At 44.8% G+C, this 22,859-nt stretch overlaps 1 protein-coding gene across 1 annotated transcript in view; it reads left to right on the top strand.

Moving 5' to 3' along the window:
* The window catches only part of Erich3 (glutamate rich 3), a 118,919-nt gene that overhangs the window by 7,299 nt on the left and 88,761 nt on the right, over positions 1–22,859 (top strand). The window contains exon 4 of the mRNA XM_035450651.1: positions 8,789–8,979. Coding sequence (XP_035306542.1) covers positions 8,789–8,979 — 191 coding nt within the window. The remainder of the gene's footprint in view (positions 1–8,788; positions 8,980–22,859) is intronic.

Raw genomic sequence — 22,859 nt, 5'->3', positions numbered from 1 at the left:
AACTCAAGGCAATCTTACTGCTGTTGTTTTCTTTGTGTTTATTTTTCTTTTCTTTTTAATTCATTTTAAATTTATTTTACACACAGATCATCGTTCACCCCTCCCTCCTCTCCTTCTGTTGCCTCCCCCACCTCCCTTCTACCCGCGCCCATCCCCTACTTTCTTCTGTCTCCATTCAGAGAGGGGCAGGCCTCCCATGGGTGTCAACAAAGCATGACATATCAAGTTGAGGCAGGACCAAGCTCCTCTCCCTGCATCAAGGTTGGGTGAGTCAACCCAGCATGGGGAATGGGTTTCCAAAAGCCAGCCCAAGTGCAAAGGTCCTGATCCCACTACTAGGAGCCCCATAAACAGACCAAGCTGTGCAGCTGTCACACACATGCAGAGGGCTTAGTTCAGTCCCATGCAGGCTCCCTAGCTGTCAGCCCAGAGTCCATGAGCTCCCAAGAGCTCAGTTCAGCTGTCTCTGTAGGTTCCTCTGTCATGACTTTTTTTTTTTCTTTTAAGATAGGGTTTCTCTGTGGCTTTGGAGGATGTCCTGGAACTAGCTCTTGTAGACCAGGGTGGTCTTGAACTCACAGAAATCTGCCTGCTTCTGCCTCCTGAGTGCTGGGATTAAAAGCATGCACCACCAACGCCTGGCTGTCATGACCTTTAATCTAGTTTGTGTGATGGTATTAATGTGAAGGTGAGAAAGTTATGTTTTACTTATTTATTTCTGAAAAAATACAATAAAGGTGGTGGACTGCGTCCCTCTGGGTAACAATCCCACCAATCTTCCACTGGAGGTCGTGGGTCTCGCTCTAAGTCAGAGAAGCTCTCTCATCTGCGGTGCTGTGCAATGCCGAGAAATACTTAGTTGTGAATCCAGCTTTATCACCTTCTTCCTTTCTTTCCTCTGGTTGGAGCATGGAGTACGATAGGGGCCACACTCCTGCCAGGCTGACTCTATGTTGGGAGATGAGGCAGGAGCATGCCCAGTCGGTATGGAAAGTGATACAGAGGGCATGGTTTGAAGGAGGGGACTGAGCCTGCAGCCACAGTGTGACACTTGAACCTGTGTGACTCAAGTTTCCTGGATGAATTTGTCTTCTCTTCTGTCTTCTTTGCCTCTCATGTTTTCTGCTCCAAACAAGAACCCCTTCGTGTTCGGGACATAGAAGACAGCACCGGGGCTGCAGGGAGTCACTGGGCAGAGCTTAGCTTGGGACGACTTGACTCTTACTTCTGCACACCCTTTTAGGCTCATCTTAACTTCTACCTCACCTTGTGAGACCTTCTTCTCCTGACGTGTTTTGGGATGCATGTCCCTTACAGACATGTGGTCTCAAGGTGACAGTACTAAGTTTTGAGGTTGTAGAGCCATTAAGAGGCAGAACCCACCTGAAAGCACTGGGTTCCCGGGAGGGCAGGTCTTGAGGTTTATAACTAACCTTGCAGGACGCCCTGGCCATGCTTCCGGATCCACCTAGATGTGAGCCATGGCCTAGCGTTCCTGTAGCTGTCGCTGAGAGCTCATCCCGAGGCTATGCCTTCTCTGCCACGGTGGACTGTACCCTCAATTGTTTGTCAGGGTAACTCCTACCTCTCTCAGACTCCTTCTGGCCAAGAATGTGGTGTAGCATGAGTCCTAATAGGTCTTAATATTTAAAGCCCAGAGTCAAATAGAGGGAAAAATGCTGAGCGATCAGAGAGATGAAGGAGCAAAACTACAGTCACCTTACCTGCTCAACTTCCCAGCCGAAAAGAGAATGAGAGAGCGCCTATCTCCTTCCACCTTATCACTTCCTCTCCTTCCCAGGCATGTCACTTCCTGTCTGTACAGCCCTGCAGACCTCTGTGGTTAACTGGTGGCTAGCACTGTTCTCTGATCTTCAGGCAAGCTTTATTTGTTAGAGCGCAAACAAGATATCACCACAATGTGGTCACAGCATGAGAGATGTACCGTGTGGGTGGGGAGTGGGCTTGCTTAAGAGACCCACAAGGAGTCTCAGTATCGTCTTCTGCTTCTCTCGTCCACCCTCACAGCCAACATCTCGGTCTACTCGTATAGAATCCTGGGAAATGATCTTCAGAATGAGCCAGGAAGTCAATGTCCCTGGTGTATGCTTATCCATTTTTTGACGTTAGAACAGAACCCCTGAGGCTAGAGCCATATTTATAAAAAGGGAAGGTATCTGTGTTGTCATGGAATTGACTAACAGCATCATGGGGTTTGGGAAGTCCTACAACCAGCCACGTGCAGGCTCAAGGGGCAGCTGCCGTGGTCACATGGCTCAGTGTAAGCTCAGAGCCTCAGAATGAGCACAGCTGACTTGCATCCCCAGTCTGAACCAGAGACTTGATAGGTGATGGCCATGCTACTACAGTCCACAAGACAAGGAACCTGGGGTTCTAGTGACCAAGGTCAGAGCGGAGGGATGTCCCACCTGGAAGAGAAAGGTCATGCACAGGTCCCCTTCATGTACCTTTTCCATTTCCATCGGAATCCCAAGGTGACTTGAAGGTGCTGCCTACAGTGTATACGGTCTCCATCGACCCCTGTGCCATTCCCTCTGGGAACACAGACATGCCCTAAACAAGTGCCTCCCCTGTCATCTAGAAGTCCATCCAGTACAGCTGACACCCATAACACAAGGGTAGAGAAAACAGTTCAGTTGGGAAGTGACAGCATTACTTGAGGAGGACTTGTAGCTGAACTTTCTTGGTACCACCAGTTCCTGAATAATGACATGAAGACTTCTTATTAAGTGTGAAAGCTTGACTTTAGCTTAGGATTGTTCCCAACCAGCTCTTACAACTTAAATTAACAAATTTATATTCATCTATGTTCTGCCATGTGGCAGAACATGTTAGCTGTCCTCCATATTGTCTTCCCATTTCCTCTGTGACTGGCACACCTAGATTCATCCTAGAGTTCCTATCTCTGCCCAGAAGTCCCTGTCCTGCCTTCCTATTGTCTGTTCAGGTCTTTATTAAACCAATCAGAAGGAGCCTTTGGCAGAGACACATCTTCACAGTGTACAAAGGGATTATCCCACCACAGTGGTGGGTGGTGGGTGGTGGGTGTGATAGGAATATTAGAAGGTACACCAGTATGGCACTTTATAGCGTTCAGCCTGTGTGTGTGTGTGTGTGTGTGGTGTGTGTGTGGTGTGTGTGTGTGTGTGGTGTGTGTGTGTGTGTGTGTGTGTGTGTGTGTGTGTGTGTGTGTGTGTGTGTGTGTGTGTGTGTGTGTGTGTGGTGTGTGTGTGTATGTGTGTGTGTGTGTGTGTGTGTGTGTGTGTGTGTGTGTGTGTGTGTGTGTGTGTGTGTGGTGTGTGTGTGTGTGTGTGTGTGTGTGTGTGTGTGTGTGATGTGCATGAGTGCACACACCTGCATGACTGAGTGCGTACTTGCACACATACGTGGAGGCAAGAGATTGGTATCATGTCTTCCTGGGTTGCTTTTCACTTTATCTTTTGAGACAGGGTCTCCCATGGAACCTGGTGCTGACCCATGGGCTATGCTGGATGGCCAGAAAGGTCTGCTGTTCCTTCTGTCTGATGTCACTCCCTCGTCATGCCCCAGAGTCACAGTTGCAGGCAACTATGCCCGGATCTTTGTGCATGATGGGCAGCAAACTCAGGCACTCATGCTGTGTGGCAGGCTCTTTGCTATCTCTTCAGCCTTTTGCTCTGTTGCTCTTTGTCTGCCCATCTTCAGCTGACAGAGTTCAGGTTTGAAGACAGAAGGGAATTCTGTTCATTGCTGAAGCCTCAGGCCTGGTGAATGAATGCCATTGATTTCCCACAGTCACTAAAAAAGAGTCCATCGACTGTTGCCATCTCTAGCTGGTCACTTTGTAGATTTGGACAGTAGGAGCAGAAGGCTCTAAAGACACTTTTCCTACCCGTGTTACTCAGAAGTCTAACTTGGAGATGTCCCTGGGAGCTGCCACTCTACCTACGAATGAGCCTTCCCGGATGAGTCACATCTAACAACCCATGTTTACTCTCTGGTTCCCTGGAGCCAGCTCACCAGAGAAGTGGTGCCATAGTCTGGTGTGGCCATTAAAAACAGGATAATCTGTAAACAAATAAGCTATTTGTCACTGTTTTAGAATTGTTGAAGCCCAAGGACTATGTGCACACAGTCTTAATGTCTGGCACGGTGAGTCTTCTAAGATAGTGTATTGTCACTGCGTCATCTGGAGCGGCACCTTTGTGTGGTGGAACGGGAGAGGAATGGGAGGTTTTGCCCTCACAGCTTAATCACCCCCTAATGGACCCATCTCTTAATTCTGTCACAGGTGACTAAGGATCAGCAGACCAGACCATAGCGACCATGAGATAATTTCATGGCAGTGCACCCCTGTCTTCAGTGGTTTGGTGCAAGGTCTTGATGCATTGGTTCTTCCTCTTCTGGAAGGGCACTGTAAGGAATTAGGAAGCTCTCTTTTACACCTAGTCACCTGCAACACTGGGCATGTCCTGGTGAAATGCCAACACTGCTCACTTCCTACTGTGGTTCTGCAGTGTTGCAAGGACAATAGCCCTGGGAGCCATCAAATCATTGTCTCTCAAGATCCTGGCTTGCTAGCCTTTTCTTCCCATTTTTTTTTTATTTGTGATGTGTGTGTGTGTGTGTGTGTGTGTGTGTGTGTGTGTGTGTGTGTGTTTATGTGTATATGTGTGCATGTGTGTGTGTGTGTGTCCATTGGTGTGCAGGTGTATATGTGTGTTTATGCATATGTTAATGTATGTGGAAGCCATCTTCTTTGAGTAAGGGTATCTAACTGAACTGGAATTCATCAATTAAGGTGAGACTATTGGGCTAGTGGGCTCCAGAAATCTTCCTGTCTCCTTCTCCTCAGTGCTAATGTGGGTTCTGTGGGCCCAGCTCAGGTCTTCATGCCTGAAAAACAAGCACATTGCTGGCTTAAGCATCTCCCTAGACTCTTTGTTTGCTTTTTCAGAGCTTACTAAGGGAGGGGATCTTTGATGGGTGCTGGGAAAGGAAACAAAACAGTGAAAAACATACCTGTTTTCAAGGCCCCTGAGTAAGTTTCCTTTTTGAGTGTAAAGATGATATAGGCCAGAGGCAACTTTCTTAGAAATATTCTGTGTAAATAAATGAACAGTAAGTATTTCTGGTTTTGTGTAGCATGGGCCACTGTGGGAGCAACTCCACTCTGGCCTCCTGCACCAGAATAAACAAGGGTGTGCCTGTGAAAAGGGTGTGGTTACACACAGGAGAACTTCCCAGACACTGTCAATTTCATTTAATTTTCAAGTATCTTATATGACTATTAGATTTCCCCCAATCATTAACACATTTAGAATCATTCTTATTTGATGGCTGAATAAAAACAATTAGACATTGGGCTAGATTTAGCTAGAAAGCCACAGATTGTCAGTCCTCTTCTAGGATGGCCACTGAGAACTGTGATAGATGAATCCATCACTGACTGTAGAAATCACTCAGCAGTGTAGTGTGCTTGCCTCTGCCTCTTCAATGCCCTCAGTGTGTGCCCTAACTCCTAGTCCATAAACCTTTCCACAAAGCAGAGATGTCTGTATGGTTTTCTGATGTTACTGGGTACATCTGGGGGCTTGTTTTCTTGTAAGAAAATGAAAATGATCCAGTGACTATTTGGTCTTGAAATGGTTTAATTTAGTTTTTTTCCCCTTTATTCTCTTACCATTTCTGCACAACAGAAATTAACATAAAAATTCCTTCTGGCTAAAGTCCCAATGCATTTTTCACAGTGAGCATTTTCTGAAGAGAAAATTAGGGGCTTCCTTGCAGTTTTCATCAGGAATGTGAAATGGGGCAGCTCACAGGGGTGGAGAATTCAAGCCCATTTATGAATTAATTCCTGCTGGTAAGGAGGCCTCTCTGCAGTCTGCCAGAGGATCCGTTCTGCAGCAATCCAAGCATCTGGGTGATGTGTTTCATTTTCCTTTCTCATTCTATCATGGAGACAGTATCATTTGGTATTGGGAGAGATTAACTGCCACTAGCACCTGTGGAGGACTTCACTATCTGTGCCACCCCTAGGCTCGCTACAACCTGGGGTGCATAGCGAGGTCTCCTTCTACCCCTATACTTCTTCACCTCCAGCCTCCAACCCCCCAATTTTTATCTAAAAGAACCTAGAATCTAATGATCATGGATACCATGGCAACTTCATAAAGACAGTGCAGCCAGGTGTGGTGGGGAAGACATATGGGGAAGGAGCAGGCTTCGGCCTGTCTCTAGTGCTAAACGTCTGGTTCTCAAAGCAGCTTTGGATCCTTCAGGCTGATGATCTAACTGAACCTACATAAGTCTGTTTGCCTTTATTATCTGTCTGTCTGTCTATCATCTATCTATCTATTTATCTATCTATCCATGTATCTATCTATCTATCTATCTATCTCTATCATCTATCTATCAATCATCTATCTACCACCATCTTGTCATCTATTGTCTTCATTAGGGAAACACCATGACCAAAGGCATCTTGGGAAGGAAAAGGTTGATTTTGCTCAGGTTCCACATAAAGGTTCATCATCAAAACAGTAATGTCAGGAACCTGGAGGCAGGAACCCATGGAGGAACGTTGCTTACTGGCTTGCTCCTCATACTTTGCTCAGCCTATTTTCTTTATAGCAGTCAAACTGCCACCCAAGGGATGGTCCCATCCACACTGGGCTATGCAGTCCCCCATTAATCACTAATTAAGAAAATGCCCTATAGCTGAGTCTAATGGAGGCATTTTTTCAGTTGAGGCTCCCTCCTGTGATGAATCTAGCTGACATAAAGCTTGTCAACTAGCTATATCAACTCCAGCACATCTGTGTATAACGTGTCAACCATTAATCTTTTTACCACCTATATAGTATCTGCAGATCATCTGTCTGGTTATATCCATCTATCTATCCAATTTTACCCTTGGGATGTCTTGGATATCGAAGATCTGCTAACTCTGAGATTATGTATAATTTAAATTCTGCAACAATTTACAGGAACTACACACAGAGAGAAATCACATTATAATGATTAAAATTACAGGGTTTTTTTTTTTTTTTTGTATCAGCTAGATCTCAGTTTGAATCTTGGTTTCTCCACTTAGAGGCCAATGTAGACTTTGGGAATAATGGTCAACTTCATTGTGTCTCTGCTTAGGCAGAAGAGGCATCTACAATACACACAGTAAAACCCCTGTAACTTAGAAGAGATTTTTTCTTTTCGTTTATTTTTGCTCCAAATTTTTGTTGAATTGCTTTGTTGCTTCTGAAAACACTGAAAAATAAATGTGCAAAATAGAGGAGCTGACTCTCAGCTAGGAAATATAGGGAAGGTAGTCAGATGTGTTCAGGCAATGCTTGTGTGTTGGAGGCAGAGGAGAGGGAGAGACCTAGCCAACAGCTGGACTAGGAAGAGTTTGAATGTTAAGTGCGTCCAACAGACTCAGGCATGTGGGCAACTGGTTTCTAGCTGGTGGCGCTATTTCTGGAGGCTGTGGAGCCTCTGGGAGGTTGGGCTGGGTGGGTAGAGGGTGGTTCACCACAGGTGCCTTTGAATGGACCTGGTGAAGTCCCATCCCCTGCTTCCTGATTTGCCTACATAGGGAAACTGTAGTTGTACGCTGTCACTGGTACAGACCAAGCTACTGCTGCACCCGCTCACGATGACAGATTGACCCCCTCTGAGACCCTTAGTGAAAAATTAACCCCTCTGTCCTCCAGTTATTTCTGTGGCATATTGCACAGTAACAAGAAAAGGGATTAATACGGAGCTCATCAGCAAACATGAGGACGGTAAGGACGGTAGTTTCCAAACTGAGTTAGCGAAGGGTAAGTAGAAGCTTTCCGTAGGCGAGAGTGGGATTATATTCTCTTGAGAGGATGGTGAAAGCTTTAGACTTGCCTAGAACTTAAGGGGGAGAACGCATCACAGAAGGCTCTGAAGATGCTGTGGAAGATGCCAAAGGGACCGGCCTCTCGTGCTCATGGCACTTCTGGGATGTGAGAAAAAGCACCGTGCGGATGGAGATGGTGTCCCTCCCTCCTGAGTGTGGGTGAGCGCGAAGGGACCTGGTGATGGCTCAACCTCCCTTGCTGTATCCCTCCATCACAGAAGCCAAGCAGCAAGTCAGTCTCTCGGCAGATAGCTGGCAAAGCAGGGAGACCAGCAATAGGTCATCTCAAGCCAGGACTGAGTGACATTCCTACCAAGCCCTCCCCTTAAGCTAGTCTTCTTCCCCTGGATTTCAACCCACAACTGCCCTAGCCATGACAGCCACTCCCCTCCCAAGCTCTGAGCATCTCTGAGAGGCTTGCTAGCATGGGGTCCTGGGATGTGAAGATGGGGACTGCTCCAGGAAGGAAGAAAGCTGATGGCAATTCTGCTTCCTGATAAAGAGGGAAACTGGATCTGCCGTGTTGCATTCTGGGTTTGTTTATAGGGGCAGAAACCAAGGCACCTGATTGTGGCTTTTTCCTGCTCTCCTGCCTGCAGACACTCTCCCGATAGGGGCCTAGCAGGAAGAAGCTGGACCAGAAAGGGAGGGTGTGTGTGTGTGTGTGTGTGTGTGTGTGTGTGTGTGTGTGTGTGTGTGTGTTTTCAGAATTCAGGTGCCTGGGGAACAGTAACCGCAGAGCAACCAAGCTGGGGGCCTGCGGACCTCCTCCCATAACCTCCTATATTACGGCCCAGCAAGCAGGGTGGGAGCTGGTTTCTTTTCCAGCTTGTGCAGGCTTGGTTCCAGCAGTCCCGCTGCTTCTCTGGGCCCTGGGTGCTCGCCTTTCTCCTCCCTTAGCAACCGGGAGTCTGTGGACGCCACCAAGCTGTAACTGGGAGGCTGCAGGAGCCCGGGTGAGGAAGGGAGGTGCCCAGCCCAGGTGCTCCCGAGCCCCAGCGAAGCCGAGCAAAGCCACCGCTAGCCGCATCTGCACCTGCAGCGGGGTCCAAAAGGGATTCAGCAAAAATGAGCCATTCTCACCCCGCTGGGTAAGTGACAACTGGAGCTTTGCCTTGCTGAGGCAGGTGGCGGCCCCAGCTAGCCGCCCTCCTCCACCCTCCTGCTGCAGAGCTCAGGGATGAGGAGAGGAGGAGGATGGGCTGGGAGGGGGAAACATACTGATTCTAGATTGCAGGAGGATGGCAGAAATCCCACGCGCCCTATCTCCTCCGTGCCCACCCTAGCTTCTTCACGTTCGCCTCTGTTGAAATTCTCAGCCTGGGAAGACAGGGAAAATGGATGTGAAAACCGCATACAATAAGCAGGGGTAGACATCAGCAGGGATGGAGATTCTTCAGTGGTGGAGCATAGGTGTTTAAATGCTAAAGCAGAAGTCACCCGAATACGCATTTGTGGGGAGATTTGAGGCAGAGAGACATTTCTAAGCCTCTTCATGGCTTGCAAACAAAGCAGAGGTTGTTTTTATGTCAAGGGTCTCTCTGTAGGAGGGAGAGGCCCCTTATGTAAGAAATGTATTTTCCCAGTTGCAGAGGCACCATGGAAGGGTTCCTTAGAACCACCTGGGGTCAGGAAAGTGGTGTGATGTGGGGAAGCAAGGGATGGGGAGTGAGGCACCCAGGCGCCCACACAGATGGTCTCCTGTGGATATGGCGACTCCTCAGAAGGCCTATTAGCAACACATTACAGGCAGTGAACAGTCTTTGTTGGTTATTACACATACAAACAAGGTCTCCTTTCTTTGTGAAAGGAAGAGCACCCAGTTGCCTTCTGAATTAAGTGTACGATACACACTGCATCAATTTCTATCATGACATTCCTACTAAGTGGACCACTCCCTGCCCCTCTCTGGTTCTGCAACTAATTTGATGCTCTTCATTTGCGTTTATTGCGCAAGATGAAAAGCGGCGGATTGGCAGAAGACACCCTGTTGAGGATCACATGGAGATGGTGGTGTCCTTGAGAAGGTCACAGTCAGGATTGCAATCGGATCTACAGTCAAACTTGAAGATTTCTGTTTTAGGGAGTCCTCTGAATGAAAGGACAAGAAACAGTAACGTTTAAACCATCTGAAGCTCAGCAAAGTGTCCCGCTGGAAGTTAGTCCAGAACATTCTAGAGAGTAATGCTAAATCGAATTCCAGAGTTTGAATGTTTTGCGGCTGAGTTCCTGAGCCATTGTTGCTGGTCATGGTCCCACGGGACGGGAATAATATGTTTTCTGCAGATGCTGTTGGCACTGTCTGAATGCTGTTGGCACATGTGTCTGTCATGGTCCCTTCCTGTGCTTGTCAAGTTTTCAGCTAGGCTAGGATCTGATTAGTCCATTTGCTAATTTATGTGAAAATATAAACACACCTGTAGCTGCTTATCAAATTGTGGCAAGATTAAGATTTCAGAAACTGAAGTCACCTTTTTCTGAAGCTCCAGCAGCTGAGCACATGGAGAGAGGGAACTGACTGCAAGCATGGCTCGGTGGGACTGTGCATCCTTCACTAAAATATAAAGCTACTCCAGATATTAGCTCCATGCTGTATAGGCATTGTCTCTCTATGTATAGGACTATTCAGCGTAGGGTGAAGTCAGCAGTTGCTAGTTGACAGATGATGCTGTCTGATGAGGCCTGTGGTCACAAAAGAAATTTCATAATGGTGGGTGTATAAATATGTTTTTTTTAGTTCATTAAAAAGTGGATGCTGGGTGCAGGGCATACATGTTGAAATCCCAGCACTTGGCAAACAAAGGTAGGCAGATCTCTGTGACTTCAAGACCAGCCTGGTCTACATAGTGAGCTCCAGGCCAGCTGTGGCTACACAGTGAGGCCCTGAGACCCTGTTTCAAGACAAGGTAATAAATAAATAAATAAAATGAGCTGAAGCATATTTAGTCTACATGCCTTAAAATTCACACAACAACAAAGGCATTTTAAATTGCTAAAGTATGCTCCTCAAATAAAGGGAGTAATTATTTCTCTTGTCTATGTTACCATTTGGAAATAGTAAAAATTTGAGTAGCAAATAAAAGGTTTCATCAAAGTTGAGATGCCTTCTCCATCATTTCTGAGGCAGTTTGCACTTATTACATTCTTCACGATAAAAAGGCGATGAAGTTCAGTTTTATAATATAACAGATATTGTAAGTCTGAAATGTCTCCCGTCAGTTAGTAGTGAGTGTTGTCTGATGATTTCTCTTGGCTTCTTCTTTGCTCTGAGTTGTTTGCCTACTTAATTACACCATGAAACGCTGGATATAAAAACCACATAGGCCCCTTGCTGACTTTGTTCAGATGGAGTTTGGAAGTAAATAAAAATGGTCCTAAAAACTCTTCCAAAGATAACAGAGACTTCAAGTCTTAGCTGCCTCTCCATTTGGTGGATGCCAACTATGAAACACCATTGCCAGCACCCTGTCTCTAATGAAAAATATTTTAGACTGAACAGTTTTATTTCATGGTCCCTTCACTTTAGTAGGTCTTACCCATTTTGCTGTCTGTGAGTTTGTGGCTGGGTACCGTGCCTCGAGGCAGAGTAGGGAATCTTACATCTCTCCACCATGGATGAGAATAAAACGATATAGCTCTTTCTTCATGTTCATCATGGAATCCATGTAAATTTGGCTCCTGTGTAAGAGATCCACTTGGCTTAGAAAAGCCATCAAAGATATATCTTTGAGCAAAGAGGGGAAGGACTTTATGCTCTATGACAAGGAAAATACAGGAAACATATATATGCTTTGTGGGACCGTTATGCTGGTAACTTCAAAGACTGCCAGCTGTGCATTTTTAGACTGTATATATCTTCCCATGTGACATTTGTAATTCACAGCATTTTCACAATAGGTGTGTGCATTACACTCTAGTGACTTCTGGGGTCTTCAACTCTATTCTTAACCATGTAGTCCTCTGAAAGAAACTAGAAACTATACCTTGTTGCTCATCTCTAACACAGAATTTCAGACTTGATATTTTTAAATATTTAAATTCAGCTTTGGCAGTTTCTATTAACCTTGCCGAATGACTACAGGCTAGCTTTGGGGAACAGGTTAGTTCAAGGTGGGTTTAACAGACTCACTTGCCCTGGCTTCCCTGTCATGTTACTCTCAGGTCACAGGTCTTTTTCTTTTTAATATAGATACCACAACTCTTCCTTTGGCTGAACAAACCCACTCATACAAACATATGGGAATGGAGAGGCATTTGCCATGGTAATGCTAAGTGCTTTTAATTCTTTTAGAGAGGCATATCAAAATTATAGTCATCTGTCACCAGAAATGTTCACAGTTAGCTTTTGATGACTACCCAATGAGTTCTCCTGCTCTAGATTCAACAGGCTGGAAGCTATTGGATTTATAATCAGGCTTGTTGCCCAGTATGGAAGATGTTTGTTGTAGCAACATCTAGAATATTCTTCAAATTACCCCTCTGCATCTCTGCTTTGCCAAGCCTGATGGTCCCCTATGGAACACTGGATGGTGAGCGGCACCTTCCTTTCATGGAAGTAGAAGGGTGTTGATAATTTATGGTGGGGCAAACATGAACGCCCGTTTTAAGAAATCACAGGGGAAACTGAGAAGTAGAGCAGGTTTCTATTGAGGTCAGTCTTCCAAAGTGTCTTCAGGGAAGCCTTCTATACTTCACTATGAGTGTGTGTATCCAAGTCTGCGAACTGAGTTAGAGAACAATGCCACCATGAGGTCCAGTGGTGTCCTCTGCTCCTGTCCTTCCTTCAAGCCTCTGGTTAGGAACACAGGGAGGAGATATAGAGTGTTCTCCAGGTTATTTGGATTAAGAGCAAAATGGGAAAGCACAGCTTCTCTGACTGGATTCTTAACACCTAAGACAGCACCAAATAATCTAAGCCTGAGGGGACTAATGAAAACCTCAAATTCTGTAGTTAGTGCTGAGTCTCCTGTGGTCCATTTCAATGCAGACCAAGACATGTAGTATGTGGGGAGAATCATGGCTCTCCTCTCCAATAGCTTCCTCGAGTCCCTCACAGAAGACTACATGTCATATGGTGATTTCACAAATACCAAGCTTAAAGTGAAACACTCACATTTAAGTGGCACTAAAATAGCACAAAGATGCTCAATGTATACTCCAACATTTCTGTAAGTGTTTTTGTCATTTTTCTTCAAATTATAAATCCCCAAATGGTATGACCACATGTATAATTTACTAAAAGTGACAGAGCAGTTTATTAACTCAGGTCATACTCTTAACTATAAGAGGCATAGTGAGTAGACATGCATTTATACTTTCTGTTCAAATACATTATTTAAGGCAAATATGTTTGAATGCTCAGTGTTTTTTTGCATAAGTGACTAATATCCTAACTACATTGGATAAGAAGGTTGTGCTGTGTCCCCCAACTTGAGTATGTAAACATGTTTGTCTTTTTTGTTTTCTTCCTTCCCTTGCCCAAGTCAAGCACAGGAAGAGCTACTGACTAGTGTATTATATGTACAACCCCATGCTGTTGTTTTATAGGTTAAACAATTGCCAAGAATTTGCACCTTCACCCAATTAGTCAATTCGAGTTTTCCAGCTTCCAACAAGCTATTGGTTCATTCCCTCTCTTCTTTCTGTAGTCCAGAAAGGAGACACATCCCTTCCATGGCAACATCATTGCTGCAAATTGTTGTATCAGAAAATATACTTGGAGCAAAGTAATTCAGTAGAGAGCCTGCCTTTTTGAATTATTATGTATTTTGCAGAAAAGAGGGGATGTGACAATTTGAACAGCGTGGTATGGATAATTGTGGTTTACTAGGATTCTGTTGGTATTAGGATTTTAGGTTTCTGGAAAATAGTTGTTGAATCATTGCTTGTATACTGAGCCACAATGAATAAACATTAACAATGAAGAACACTGAAAAGTACACACACACACACACACACACACTAACACACACACACACACACACACACACACACACACACACACACACAGACTCTTTAAGATTTTCCCATTCTGTTACCAGCCCTCTCTGATCCATGCTCTTCCCTCTCTATCCCCACTGTGTGGCTAACTCTTAGTCTGAGGCAGGTTACTGTGATGTGGAATGCCATCTGTTCTAAGTTGCATAGCTTCCCTGTCGTCTTCTCTTTCAGTACAGCTTTCAGCATGGATGTAGTAGGTTCCAGAGGGTTTCTGTACTCTTCCTGATGGGTCATTAATGGCCACATTCTGTTGGCAAGCATAGAGAATCCATCCAGAATCAGGTTTTATAGGTGCTCAAGAAAGACATTTTTAATTTCTGTGCCTCAAGTCTACATTGACTACACAAACTGGTAACTGTTCTGGTTATTATTCTAACTGTATGTGGAGAGAGATCTTTAAATAAGTAATAAGGTTAAGTGATATCAATGCAGTGGGCCCCAATCTGGCCTGCCTTTAGTCCATACAATGCATAGAGATTAAGGCACAGGTGTACACGCACAGATAGAGGCTGGGAGAGTTACAATCAGGTGGTCATCTATGGGGCAACAAGAAGCTTGGACTGTTCTTTCCTCATGGCCTTTGGGAGCAACCAACTCTGTAGATACCTGCCCAAAGGTGCAGAGCTACTAGAAGATAACTGTCTGTTGTGTAAGCCGCCTGCCTGTTCTGTGATATGATTTTATGGCAGTCTTAGTGAGCTAACCAACCTGTTTGTAACAGCTGAGAGCTTTTGCTGCCTGGTCCTGCAAAGCTGAAATAAGTCTTTATGAGAGATGCAGAGTCACAGAGAACAAATGATTGATTGATTGATGGCCATGTGTTAGCAGTCGGTGTCTTAGTGCATCTAAATTATAAAAAAAAGCTCCCACAGACTGAGTGGCTTAGAAACAACTCAAATGTCTTTCACACAGTTCTGGCAGTTAGGAAGTTCAGGATGGTAGGCTAAGTGTCTGAAGAGGGTCTGTTTCTTTATCCACAGACGGTTGCCTTCAGTCTGTGGCCTTACACCCTTAGGACAATCCTCTTCCTTTACTTTTGTTTTCTTTAATAGTTCTATGGCCATTTGTGACGGCATAACTGTCTTCTAAATTCTTCCACAATTCCCCATTTCCTAAAACTCTCACATTGGAGATTAGGAGATGATTCATAAATTTTTTTGTGTGTGTATGTGCAATGTGGCTTGTGTGTGTGTGTGTGTGTGTGTGTGTGTGTGTGTGTGTGTGTGTGTGTGTGTGTGGTGTAAGTCCATCATATGATATACAGATATTTGAAGCCAAAAGTGCAAAAGGTAGATTAGATCCAAACCTAGCCAACATATGAGGAAAATCCCAGTAAGAACAGGTTTAAGGATAACAGACCAGTAACCTCTGCTAGGATGTGTTAAGTCCATTTAGTACTAAAGTTACTCCCTCTTCTCAGTGCCTGGCACTGATTGGGATATCGAATTGATCATTTTAAACTGGTGATCCATTTTTCTGTGACTGTTATTATTTTTCTGTCACAGCTATAAACATTTATAAATTAATGAAAATACTTAGGGCAAAATACTGAAGCAAAGGAAGGAGCAGCAGGGAACTAAACAGGCAAAATAAATTATACAAAGTAGTTATGAAACAGCATTACAAACTACAGGTCTCAAATTGAATCAAATCATGGTGTTTTATAGTTGCTGTTAATTTGGCATTCTCTCTGTGTGACGGGCTATAATATTTCATATGTGTGGTTATTATGTGGCTTTCGTATTGATCAGTTTCTTCTCCACACCACTTGCTTCGAGATATTTACAGGAATATCATCTCTACATTGTTTAGGATCCAGTAAAAATAATTCGTGGAAAATTAGAAAAGTAGAATTAGAAGGAACTTCAGATTGCTGGGTATGAGGGACACAAGTGGTTTTTAATTCCCCCCCTCCACATATCTACGTTTTGAAGATTTTCTGCTGTGAGATGACAAGTCCCAGGAGGAGCAGCAGGGCTTCTCTGAGATCCTCCCTCTGTAACTGTTATATTATTTCCAGGCCATATCACTATGGTACCTCTGCTTTGACAAAACCACACCATTTGAAAATTTGTTTCTCAGTTGCTTTAAAAATCACACCAGCATAGCATCCAAGTAGCATTTCCATCCCCCATGTGAATTGCAAACCCTGAGGTAAGAGTCCACATCTCTCCGTGTCTCTGGGATTTGCCATATCGCTGGCAATGTGTTTTAAACTTAGCTCAATGGTTGCTGAAAGCTGTTGTATTGGTTACATTCTGTGTTGCTGGGACTAAATCAACCTAAAGCAGAAGAATTTATTCTGGCTCACAGTTTAATGCTACAGTCCATCACAAGAGACAGAGTCCATCACGGCTGTAGGAGCATGAAGCAGTTGGCCTACATCTGCGGTCAGGAAGCAGATATCTGTGAACACTGCTGTGCATCCAGATTTTCCCTTTCTGTGCAGTTCAGCACCCATCCTTAACTAACTTGAATCCCAGACTCCCTCACAGACACTCCCAAGGTTTGTTTCTATGGTGATTCTAAGTCCCATCAAGTTAGCAGTCAAGATCAACCATTATACAAATAAACATGGTCACTCAGAGTCATTTATTCATTCCATGGAGTGTGTTCTATGTGGTAATATCACATTCAGGAATTGCTATGATCTAGACACAGTTTGCAAGAATTCATCTGAGGTCCTAAAAAGGTCTACATAACAAGTTTTGAACATGACTTTCAAAGCCAGTGACACTCCTGGCTCCTTTCTGTCCCCAGGCAGCGTAGTAATCCTGTGTTAGGAATATCTTTGGCTGCAAACAAGAAAAAAATCAAGCAAGTAGAGGCTCCGGCCTTGTCAATATCTGTGATTTGTTTTATCAGCAGTATACATGGAGATGGGTGATTAAATTTCTTACTACTATCAAGATTTGGAGTTATTGTAAGTCATTATCTCTGAAATTTTTTTATTATTTTTATATGGTAACAAGAATTAAAAATTAGATCCAGGCATTCTATTTTTTATAAAACCACTACAAGTAGGAAGGAAAGGGATGGGCCATGGAAACCTTCAGGGACCCTTCTAGCATTCCTTTGGGGCATCTCCCTGGCCATAGCTGCATCAATAGATACCTTCAGGTCCTAGAAAGACTAGGGAAGAGTGTGTGTGGTGTTCTGCACTCCACCGGGGAGGCAGAACAGGGAAAAAGGGCTGGAATGGGCTTTCCCAGCAGCTCAGTGCTCACTATGGTGCTGCTATTGGCTGGCTGAGATTGGACTTACAAGTTCTGCATCCTGGGTTGCCACACTGGAGACACGTGGCCCTAAGCAAGTTTTGTGATTGCTCTTACTCCTGCCTGTGAGAAGTGTATCTTTTTTGCAGGTTGATTTTGGGACCAATTGAGATGACTACACATTTAGCACAGGGCCTGTCTTATTTGAAATGTTAATTAATAGTGGATACATTGTATAACCACAGTCTGCATAAGCAGACATAGGTCTCTACAGGATTTCTAGATTTACTTTGTGATCTGGACATAGCATAAAGATAGCTAAAGAACCCATCCTGGAGAAGCATTTTGGATGTGGGTGAGACATAAGTCATATGTCTGAGGGCCTTCAACAACGGTGGAACTCTGTCTCTATCTCTTAATCCTGAGTCCTAGGATTAAAGGCGTGTACCACCACCTCCAAGCTTCTGGCTGCTAGGATTAAAGGTGCGTGGTTGGCTTCTATGGCCTGTGTCTGACTTTACTTTCTGAATCCTCAGGCAAGCTTCAATAAATCATAAATAATATATCACCACATATAAATTCCTTTTTGTGTGTCAAGCTGGGGTCCTGAGTCTTTGACATTGGGAGAGGATGCTGCTGGTCTCAGGCTGTTGTATGAGAAGCAGGGTCCTGAAATTTCAAGTTTGGGGTAGAACGGTAAATGGGAGCTCTGATGATTCTGGGCTCAATTTGAGAGCATGAAGCAGCAGATGAATTCCAGAGGCCTGTGTGGGGAGGGATAGCTCAGGCAGGATGTCGAGACAGAACCCTTAAGAGGCTCAGAAATGGACAGGGGAGGTGGGACAGGCGGCCAGATCCTTTCTAGGAGGCAGAGGAAGGGTTCCAACAACCTGAAACTTTTCTTCATTTGTTTCCTCTCTTTCAATTAAAAATCCTGGTATTCTAAGGTAGAGATGTGTGTGTGTGTGTGTGTGTGTGTGTGTGTGTGTGTGTGTGTGGGTGTGTAAAGATTTCAATAAGAAATGTGGAAAAATGGGTATATAGATGGGAGTCAGGACAAACCATGGCCCCAAAAGACACATATACTTTATGGCCTGCTTCCTCCAGGTAGGACCTCTTAATCTCACCACTTCTCTGGAATATCATCATAGCATGAATGCCTCAAAGGATTGACCCAGCGACTCACCCAGAGCTCCAGAGCTCTTTGGATCTGACTGACTCCGGAAATGTCATTACAAACACACCCAGCAGTACGATTTACTAGTCTCCTAGTCTTGTGGGTATTTCCTAATGCAGCAAGCTGACTCTAAAAATAAACCATCACTGTATACCTGCACACACACACACACACACACACACACACACACACACACACACACAGAGAGAGAGTAGGATTTTTTTAAATCAGAAAGATGTCAGTTTGATTTCCTGTTATGCCTTCTGTGAACTTGGGAGAGTTCAATTTTCTGTACCCCATTTACTCTTCTTTGCAGACCTGGGGCTGATAAACGCCTCTCCAGAAGACATATTGGCACCTAATAGGGATTTGATGAATGGCAGCTGCAGTGCACTTCTCTTGGTTTTTGTGGAAAATGTGTATTGCTTGGGTTTTTAGACTTTAATTCTTAAAGTATGTCAACTAAAAATAAACTAAGTGTACTGCTCAACACAGGAGGAGGGACATCCTAAGTGACAGGGAAGGGGGGGTCTCCACAGTCCATGCATCGCCTTCTTCACCAATTGGACTAATTACCTTTCTTTCTTATCCCGTGCGTGTGTGTGTGTGTGTGTGTGTGTGGTGTATGTGTATGTGAGTGTGTGTATGTGTGTGTTTGTGGTATGCGTGTATGTGAGTGTGTGCGCGTGTGAGTATGAGTGTGCAGGTGTGTGAGTATATGTGTATGTGTGCGTGTGTGTATGTGTGAGTGTGTGTGTGCATATGTATGTATGTGTGTGTGGTATGTGTGTGTACATATGCACTCATGAGCACATGTGGTATGTGTGAGTCTATGTGTGAGTGTGTGCGTGTGAGTGTGTGTGTGTGTGTGTGGTGTGTATGTGAATGTGTGTGAGTATGTGTGTGCATGTGAGTGTGTGGTATGTGTATGTGTGCATATGCACTCATGTGCGCATATGGTATGTGTGTGCATGTGTGCATGTGTGTGTGTGTGTGGTACATGTGTGTGTACATATGCACTCATGAGCACATGTGGTATGTGCATGGATGCACATATACATTCTATCATCTGGGTTGCTTCTCTTTTTAAAAACTGTATGTATTTGATGTGTGTGGGTGTCTTCTCTGCATGTCTGTCTTCATGCCATGTATGTACCGAGCCCTCAGAGACCAGATGAAGGTATCGGATCCCCTAGGACTGGGTTCCCAGATGGTTGTGAGCCACCATGTGGGTGCTGGGGATTGAACTCAGGTCCTCTAGCAGAGCAGCCTGTGCTCTTAGCTGCAGAGTCTTCTCTCCAGCCCTGCATCTGGGCTTCTTATACTCAATAGATGACAATTTAAAAACTCCAAGCAGACCATTTATTTCTAAGAAACAAAAAGCTATTTTCTAATGTCAAGTGCAAATAAAGAATGTTATGATTTCCAAGCCAAAATAGCACAGTAAGAAATGTTTGACCTAAAATTTTAACTGTCTTGATTGACAATTCACTTGTGCTTCGGAATTTGTCTGCTTTTTATTACACTGACTGTACTGTGTAGTGCTGGTGACCCAAGATCTTTGTCTCTGGTTTCTAGAGTGTGATGCTCCTAATACCATCCATCACCCAGACCCTGCTTCTTCCTTTAAGCCTTGATCTGCGATTTAGGAGCGGGTTCAGATTTCACTTCCTGAGGACTCCTTGAGATACCAACCAGACACATAGGGTGTTTTGAACATTACAAGAAACACAGGCACAGTTAACATTGGATGTTGTGACTGTAGTTTACCTGGTCATGACAGCATCATTTTATCTTTCTCTGATGGACAGGCGCTATGCTCACACTGTTGTGAAACTCAAGACGACATGCTGGACCAGGCGCTCCGGGGCAGGCTGAATTTCTCACACCAGTCTTCTCCAAGTCTGGTATCACGTATGCTGATGATTAAATTTTTATGGTGGCATGCTGTTACCTCAGTGATTGATCATGGGACTCTGGAATGGTGCAGTGTGTGTTCAGAAGGCAAGTCAGGAGAAGGACAGGCTATGTCGGGAGAGGTTCTGGCCAGAGGGTAGAGAAAGGGGGAACCCACAGTACTCTCTTGTCCTTAGCACCTGGGTGCTTGTTATCCCCCCAAGACAAACTTCACATGTCCCCTACATACTTGACGTGACCTAGCTCTTACCCTGTTCCCGTCTCCTGGCTTACATCTTGTTCAGTTCCAGGTTTTAAACCATGCTTCCTCCAAGCACCCTCAATGTACCTGATGCCTGGATGACAACTATGGGGCACTTATCACTCTCACTACACAGGCAGATACCTGGCTGCTTTGTGAGCTAAGTTGCTAATGGCACTACTACAACAAAGATGCCTCTGGCTGAGCTGGGCCATTTGCTTATGATGTCATATTTAATCCCCACTAAGAGCTCCATGGTCACAAGACAGAATTTACTTACACTTTGTATGACAAAACTGAGAACAGCAATGACACATACCATTGAAAGTCACAGAGCAGAGATGCAAATAGAAGACTTAAACTAGATCATTCTGTTTCCAAGGGGTGGAGAAACCTGAGTAATACATGTATAATCTCTTCTCCAAAAAGGTTAGGAACCCCTGACTTTAAATGAACTGCATCTTAAGCTGACTCCTCCAATCCCAGTGCCTCCCAGCACTCAGGAGGCAGCAGCAGGTGGATCTCTGAATTCCAGGACAGCCTGGTCTACATAGCGAGTTCTAGGACACCTAGGACTATGTAGGGAGATGCTGTCTCAGACAGACAGATAGACAGACAGACAGACAGACAGACAAGAACCAGATCTTGGGAAAGGAATGTATCTTTGTTGCAAACAAAAATAACAGGTGTTAGACTGACACTTTTTAGGACTGTTTCTGCTTTTCTCCTAACATAATTGTGTTTAGAAACACAGTGTACACAGCATGGTTTATGCCGAATGTCCAGTTGCTCATAGGAGCTCCTATCTGATGTTAGGAGTTGCTCCTGAAAGGGCCAGCAGGCTCAGAGCTGTGACCCTTATGCTTGGCCTGAGGCCAGAGGAAGGGTTCAGTATTGACTGGGAGCTGATTTGAAGAATTCTATGTGCTCCAGAAGCATATAGAATAAAAGTTAAAAAAAAACACAAGTATGTATTAAATCTATAGTTTGTTTAGAAGTAAACTGAAAGAGTTACCAAGGAAAAATTAAGGTTGTGTTATAAAAAGGAAGGAAAAGGCAAGGGTCACTGTAGCCAGCCCTGACATCTGAGGGCCACTTTGTGCTACTTGGCGATGCTAACCCGCTTACCTTAGAGTGATGGCACTACAGGGACACTATCAGGTTCTCTGAGAGATGCTGTCAGCTCCTAGGTGGACTTGAGAAAGTCTCTGGATCACAAAAGTGACCTAAATACCTGGCTTCCTGAGTGCTAATATTTCCTCATCTGAGGATACCCTCCAGGCTCAAGACCTTGATCATGTCTCAGTGCAAGAGGAATCATGCGGCCATCACTGTCACAGATGTCACCCGAGTGCCTTTTATGTAAGCACACCTTGCTCATTTGTGCACCAACCCACCCCCAGCTGTCAGTATCTGCAGGGTCTACCTGGGCTCAAGAATGACGCTTCCTCCATGGTGCCTCCTGAGCAGTCCTCTGAGCATGGGTGGGAGTGAGGGCCCAGTTGTTTCATCCAGAGGATGGGCGACTCTGAGGAGCAGCACTTGTGTGGAGTTGGCCAAACCTGGGCTAGGTCCATGTGCAGTGCGACCTTTCTCTTTCTCTCTGTCTCTCTCTCTCTGCCTTTTTTTCTTTCAAAGCGTTGATACCTAGGAGATAATTTGTACCTAAAGATGCATTTTAGAATGTGATCAGGAGGACTTGTATCTTGGAGGAGAAGGGGCATAGGAAAGAACAGTTGAGTGTGGGCAAGGCAAGCTTTGCCTAACCCCAGGCTGGACGTCAGAACCCATAAGCGGGATAATGCGAGGTTTCCAGAATGTCTTTGGAAGACAGCAGTCTTCCATCTTGCTCTCTCAGAAAGATGTTGACATCTAGAAATAATTTGAGGTTCTACAAAGAGAACAATGTCTCGTTGCGCCTTCCCAAAGAACTGGGCAAGCCCTTGTGTGCCCAGAAAACTAGGCACTAATGAAGGAGGATCAGTCAATGCTCTCATGGGGCTCTAGAGAAAACATGACAGGGACCCTGGATCTCAAAGTAAAAGGAGACTGCGCTTCAGGCTAGGCACACTTACCAAAGGCACAGTGCCATACTGTCCACTCTTTGAGGAAGAATAGGAAGAAACAGGTTTCAGGTGTATTTTCTAAGGAACATTTTCCTGTGGCTATTGAAAGTTACATGTGGGGTTTGGGGTGGGGGTCCTCAGGAGTAACTGCCCTGTCAGGGTGGCGATTCCTGTAGGGAGATTAGTTTTGTTGGGATAGCTTCTCAGCAGAGAGTGAGGATGTGTGCATTCAGCGAGCTCCTCTCACAGCCACCTAGGAACAGTCACCTCTGGCTGAAAGTCATACACAGCCACCCATTTGACACTCTGACTCTCCAAGGAAGCAGTTTTTATGGTCATTTTCAGAGAAGGATAT

The sequence above is a fragment of the Cricetulus griseus genome, assembly GCF_003668045.3.
Source record: "Cricetulus griseus strain 17A/GY chromosome 1 unlocalized genomic scaffold, alternate assembly CriGri-PICRH-1.0 chr1_0, whole genome shotgun sequence".
Taxonomy (NCBI): Eukaryota; Metazoa; Chordata; class Mammalia; order Rodentia; family Cricetidae; genus Cricetulus; species Cricetulus griseus.
The sequence above is the reverse complement of the archived record's forward strand: the minus strand, read 5'-3'. Positions and strand labels throughout refer to the sequence as shown.